This window comes from Muscardinus avellanarius (assembly GCF_963383645.1).
Source record: "Muscardinus avellanarius genome assembly, chromosome: 14".
Classification (NCBI taxonomy): domain Eukaryota; kingdom Metazoa; phylum Chordata; class Mammalia; order Rodentia; family Gliridae; genus Muscardinus; species Muscardinus avellanarius.
In genome coordinates, this window is record NC_137800.1 from 16,310,124 (window position 1) to 16,316,123 (window position 6,000).

General features: G+C 45.2%; 1 protein-coding gene across 2 annotated transcripts in view; it reads left to right on the forward strand.

Annotated features, from left to right (window-relative positions):
* The window catches only part of PSD3 (pleckstrin and Sec7 domain containing 3), a gene marked incomplete at both ends in the record, with an annotated part of 521,001 nt that overhangs the window by 200,252 nt on the left and 314,749 nt on the right, over positions 1 to 6,000 (forward strand). For both annotated transcript variants that reach the window (XM_080710180.1, XM_080710181.1), the window contains one exon: positions 2,825 to 3,872. In XM_080710180.1, coding sequence (XP_080566306.1) covers positions 2,825 to 3,872 — 1,048 coding nt within the window. The remainder of the gene's footprint in view (positions 1 to 2,824; positions 3,873 to 6,000) is intronic.

Below are 6,000 nucleotides of genomic sequence, written 5' to 3' on the forward strand. Positions count from 1 at the left end.
TGTGCTGGTGTCCGCCTATAATCCCAGTACTTGGAAGGCTGAAACACGAGGATCCCAGGTTCATAGCCAGCCTCAGCAGTTTAGTGAAGCCCTCTGCAATTTAGTGAGACCTTGTTTCAAAATGAAATATAAAATAGGGCCGGGGTTGTAGCTCAGAGGTAGACTGCCCCTCAGTTCAATTCCCAGTACCACCCAAAAAACCCAAAACAAAACAAAAGGTTTCGGCAAGCTAAATACTATTTGTTCTGTCTGGTTGAGGTATTATAATTGTAAATACTGCTGTCATAGAAAGGTGCTTCTTAAATTCTATCAGCACTTGATTCAAATTTAACTTTTAAAATATCTTCCAAATTAAGCAGGGCGTGGTGGCGCACGCTTGTAATCCCAGCATTCGGGAGGCTAGGACCGGAAGATTGTGGTTCGCGGCCAGCCTCAGCTACTTAGTGAGGCCCTGTGCAACTTAGTGAGACCCTGTTTCAAAATAAAGAATAAAAAAGTAGCTCAGGGGATGTAGCTCAGAGGTCGAATGCCCCTGGGCTCCATCCCCAAACCCGCAAAAAATAAAAACAAACAAACGTGTGTGTGTGTGTGTGTGTGTGTGTGTATTCCAAATTATTTGAAAAAATAATTTCAAATACCATACACTCTCAGGTAAACCATTATTGTTTATCAAGTTTTAGTACATAGGGGGATACTATGTGTCAACTCAGGTTTCCTAGTTATCTCATTTCTTTGATGACTTGAATTCAGTCTTTCGTTCTATTTTTTTTTGGTGTAGATATTTGGACACTTATGAAATATTTCACTAAGTAGAAAGGTTGTAGTTCTGTGGTGGTTTAACAACAATGCATGTTCTTTTACATAAAGAACACTTTTTAAAAAAATAAAGAACACCGTATTTTCCTAAAGGGCGGTATATTTCTAGTATACACAAGAATTTTCTTGATTCAAAGACACCAAAACCAAGATGAGAAGGAGTTGAGTGCTAAGGTCGATATGACTGAACCCATTAGCCCCAAAAGATTTTTGTTTATCAGAATGTCCCCATTTTCAGTTTACACTAGCATTTCAGGTAAAGCGTACATTTGATTCATTATAGCAGATATATCCTAATTACATATCTTCTGCCACATGTATTGAAGTTCTACGTAAGATAGCATTGGAATTCTCTGCAGCTGGTGGTCTGTATGTGCCATCTTAAAAAGTCAAATGAAGCCGGCTGTGGAGCGCACGCTTCTTATCCCAGCATTCCGGAGGCTGAGACAGGAGGATCATGGTTGGAGGACAGCCTCAGCCACTTAGGCCCTCTGCAACTCAGTGAGACCCTGTTCCCAAATAAAGAATAAAAAATAGGGATGGGGGTGTAGCTCGGAGGTAGAATGCCCTGGGTTGAGTTTTTACTTCTATGAGTTTTCTTAGAAGCAGGGAGTAGAATTGTGGTTTCCAGGGAATGGGAGAAGGGGCCTGGATTGGGAAGGAGTTGGTGTCAAAGGAGTTGGTGTTTGCAGGCAGGAGGAATGAATTCAGGAGTTCTGCTGTTATCCAGGCAGTTAATAACCATGTATGGTAAACTTGAACATTGCTAAGAGAATGGATTTTATGCGCTTCCACCATGCACAAAAACAAATATGAAGTAATGGATGTGTGAATTAGCTTAATCTCGCCATCCCACGGTGTATACAGATAAGAAAATTTCATGATATGTTTGTATAGATAAGTATATGGAACTTTTCTTTGTGAATTTAAAAAATAAATGATAAATAAATTGTTATACTTTGGCGGTTCTAGAATTCTTTCTCAACGCATTTAGTTTCCTATTCAATTTTGGCTTCATTCTCATTTTTCAGGGTTGTTTTGAAAGCTTTTTCCCCCCACAAGAAGTCCAACAGTGAAGGGAAGACTTGCTGCCAAAAAAAATTATTTACTGTCTTGAAATGTTGTTCTTTCTTTCTGAGGCTTTGTGAAAAAATCCTACGACAGATCATAAGACTATTTGGTGTAGGGCCCCAGATAAGTGTTTTGGTTGCGGCTTCACCCTTGGTATTTGAAAGGTGACACTTATCCCTCTTTTAAGCTCTTTTTTGCCGGAAGCAGCTGAGTTCCTGTATCCTCATGTGTGGGACTTTATCAGAAGCATGATTAAATATGCCATGTGTCATTGGATTGCGTGCATTGTGCTGAAACTTTTTTTTGTGTGTGTGTGTGGTACCCGGTGTAGAACCCAGGGGCTTTTCTACCTCTGGGCTATACTACCAGGCCCATTTTATACTTTATTTGGAAACAAGGTCTCACTAAGTTACTGAAAGCCTCACTAAGTAGTTGAGGTGGCTTTGAACCTGTGCGATCCTCCTGTCTCCGCCTCTCAAGCACAGGGATTACAAGCCTGTGCTACCACGCCTGGCTGAAACTTTTTTTTTTTTGTGGTACTAGGGATGGAATTCAGGGGCATTCTATCTCCGAGCTAAACCCCTAGCCCTATTTTTTACTCTTTATTTTGAAACAGGATCTCATTGAGTTGCATAGGGCCTCACTAAGTAGTCGCCGAGGCTGGCTGTGATCCTCCTGTCCCAGCCTCCCAAGTGCTGGGATTACAAGTGAGCGCCACCACGCCCAGCTTGTGATGAACCTTTTGTGCATGGAAGCTAAGTCAAAGGGGACAGCCGCAAGGTTATGAGAAGTCAGTGTTACAGGGTGTTGGATGAATGGAGTTAGTAAAAGAATTCAGTGAGTAGCGTGGATTGCCTATAGTGTGTGGCCGCTTACCACTGCGTCCTGGACCCTGGGGTACACAAAAAGTCATGCTTGTCCTCTGCTGTTTCCGCAGGTGATCATGGAGGAAGCACTTTACTCCCACCAAACGTCACCAATGAATTTCCAGAATATGGGACCATGGAGGAAGGCAGAGAAGGCCTGAGGGCCTCTGTGGTGTTTGACGCAGAGTGTCTGCCATGCCGCCCACCGGGGGAGCAGGCGGTCCGTGTTCCTGGCCCAGACTCTGGGTGCCAAAGTGTTATAGAAGGACCAAAAGATGTCCGAGAGGGCCCCTCTCACAGTCACCTCAAGGAACAAAGTTTACAGCCTATTGACTCTTTGATTTCTGCTCTGAAAGCCACAGAAGCCAGAATAGCATCTGGAACACTACAAGCTACGAAGGTACTGGAAAAAGATGCTCTTCCTAGCGCTTCAGTTCGGCAGGTGGAAAAACAGCCAGACACTGCCCGAGGGAAGACACGGAGAGCCCACCGGCAGTCACCAGACAGACCTCTTTCAGTCGACGGAACGACGGAGGAAAACGTTTATTTGAGCATCCAGAAAGATCTGACAGCTCTGCTAACTGGAGAAAATGAGGCAGAGCTCCCCCAGCACACTAAAAATGGGAGAAAGGGAGCTGTCTGTGTGCAGGAGCCAGCTGGTCCCATGTCCTCCCGGCGGAGCTCAGCAGTGGCATACAACTCCGCGGGTGGTGTCAGGAGAGAGCACACGGGGGGTTGTGATCGGGGCTCCATGGGACGCGCTGGCCGCACCAAGCATGTGGGATTTCAGGGGGTCGAGATCTTGTGGACAGGAGGAGAGAAGAGAGAAAGCCAGCATCCTGCAGATTTTGAGACATGCCTAGAAAGGACAGAGCCTCCTAGAAGCCAAGAGTTTTCCAAAGTGCCAAGCCATCACAGCTCAGTGGCTGTTTCATGTAATTCAGTGAGTTCAACAGAGAGCGTTTGGGATGAAACCTGGAAAGCTTCCTCGGGGAGGCCTGGCGCTAGCTCAATGACACTTTCCCCTGGGCCTCTCGCTGAGAGCGGAGAGGACGAAGTCTTCCTGAAGGAAAATAAACAACAGCTTGAGAAGCCGGAGCTAGAGAAAGAGGAAAAAAGGTGAGCCCCCGGAGTAGCCCCCTGTGTGTGGTGTCCAGAGACCATACTACAGGAAACCACTGTCCTGTATTTGCTGTGAGAACTTAGCTTCGTACTCTGGTCCCCCCCCTTCCTGCAGTTTTGATTTCTGAGGTTCTACCTGTGATCCAACCAAGGTTGGGAAATATTAAATGGGGGAATGCCAGAATTAATTCATATGTCTCAAATACCTTTTATTACAGTATATCATTATAATTGTCCTATTTTATTTTCAGTTATTGTTAATCGCTCACTGGGCTTAATTTATATTAAGTTGAACTTTATCACAAGTATGTATGGGTAGGACGAAGCATAGCATATTTAGGGTTTGGTGTTATTTGGGGTGTCAGGCATCTACTGCAGGTCTTGGGATGTGTCCCCTGTGAACAAGGGGGTGGAGAGACTGCCATCGCCAGACCTTTATGATCATAGAACAGAAGTCATTGCAAGCGAGGTCCTTCTTAGATTCTAAGTTTCTAAGACATTCAAGTGATCCTGTAATAGTCCATTAGGCATGGACCCGGGAAACTGTTTGGAACAGACTGTGAATACTCAACTTTGGGACTCTATTTCCCTGAAAGTTTGTTATATTTGACAAATTCAAGATTTTCAACATCACACTAACTAGAGCATCTCCATAGCCAGGTGTGGTGGCATACGCCTGTACTCTCAGTACTTGGGAGGCTGAGACAGGAGGATGGCAGGTCCAAGGCCAGACCTAGCAACTTAGCAAGAGTCTTTGCAAACCTAATGAAACTCTGTTTCAAAATAAAAAATAGAACAGGGCTAGGTGGGTGTAGCTCAGAGGTAAAATGCCCCTGGGTTCAATCCCCAGTACCACCGCCATCCCACAAAAAGCAACTCCACAATTTCTTTTTAATTAATATGAAAGAATTTGGACGCTTTTGACATATCCGATATAATCATTACATCTTGACTCAGACATTTCTTCTGGATGCAAAACCTGTGACTGTAATGTACCAATATCCAACGAACAGTGCAGTCTGCTTTCAAGTATGAACATCGGGGTTCTGGATGTGGGCCCAATTTTCTCTGTTTAGAAGGACATCTCAGAAGGTGGACTTTAATTCATTTGTTACGGACTCTTTCACGGGAGTCCCTTCTTACAAGTAGCTCACTTCTTTTTGGTGGTACTGGGGTTCCTGGAAGCCCTTCTACCTCCGGGCTACGCTCCCAGACCTATTTTATTTTTGGAAACAGGGTCTCTTAAGCCAGCGCGGCTGGCTTCGAACCTGCGCGATCGTCCTGTCTCCGCCTCCCAAGCGCGGGGATGACAAGCGTGCGCCACCACGCCCGGCAGTAGCTCACGTCTTGATTTGCTGCCTGGGTAAGTGTGTTTGGTGTCACCCGGTATTTGTTTTGCCTGCATTTCTGACGGTCACACTGGCTTAGCGGCTGGATAAATGGGAGCCATAATCAATCCATCTTTCTTCACTCCCTCTGTCCACAAAGTGACCAGGCCACGTTCATTTTGGGGAGCCATTTGTCCTAAACTGTCCTCTAAATCTGTTACTGCTTTTCTCCGTCCGTCTTCATGACCCCGCATATTATAGTTTATGTGGGAGAACATTCGTGTTAGGCCAAAAGGGCTTTTGTCTTTTTTTGGTTCTGTATAATGAAATGTCCTTTACTCTGTGGTTAATAAATCCACTAAAGCCGGGCGAGGTGGCGCATGCCTGTGATCCCAGTACCTGGGAGGCTGAGACTGGAGGATCACAGGTTTGTGGCCAGCCTCGGCATGTTAGGGAGGCCCTCCACAACTTAGTGAAACCCTGTTTCAAAATAAAGACTAAAGCTAGGCGTGGTGGCACACGCTTGTAAGCCCAGTACTTGGGAGGCTGAGAAAGAAGGATTACAAGTTCACCGTGGCCAGACTCAGCTACTTAGTGAGGCCCTCCACAACTTAGTGAGACCCCATTTCAAAAGGAAGAATAAAAAATAGGGCTGGGGGTGTAACTCGGAAGTAGAATGCCCCTGGGTTCAATCCCTAGTACCGAAAAAAAAAAAAAAAAAAAAGAATAAAACAATGGAGTCAGGGGTGTAGCTCGGAGATAGAATGCCCCTGGGTTCAATCCCTAGTATTTCAAAA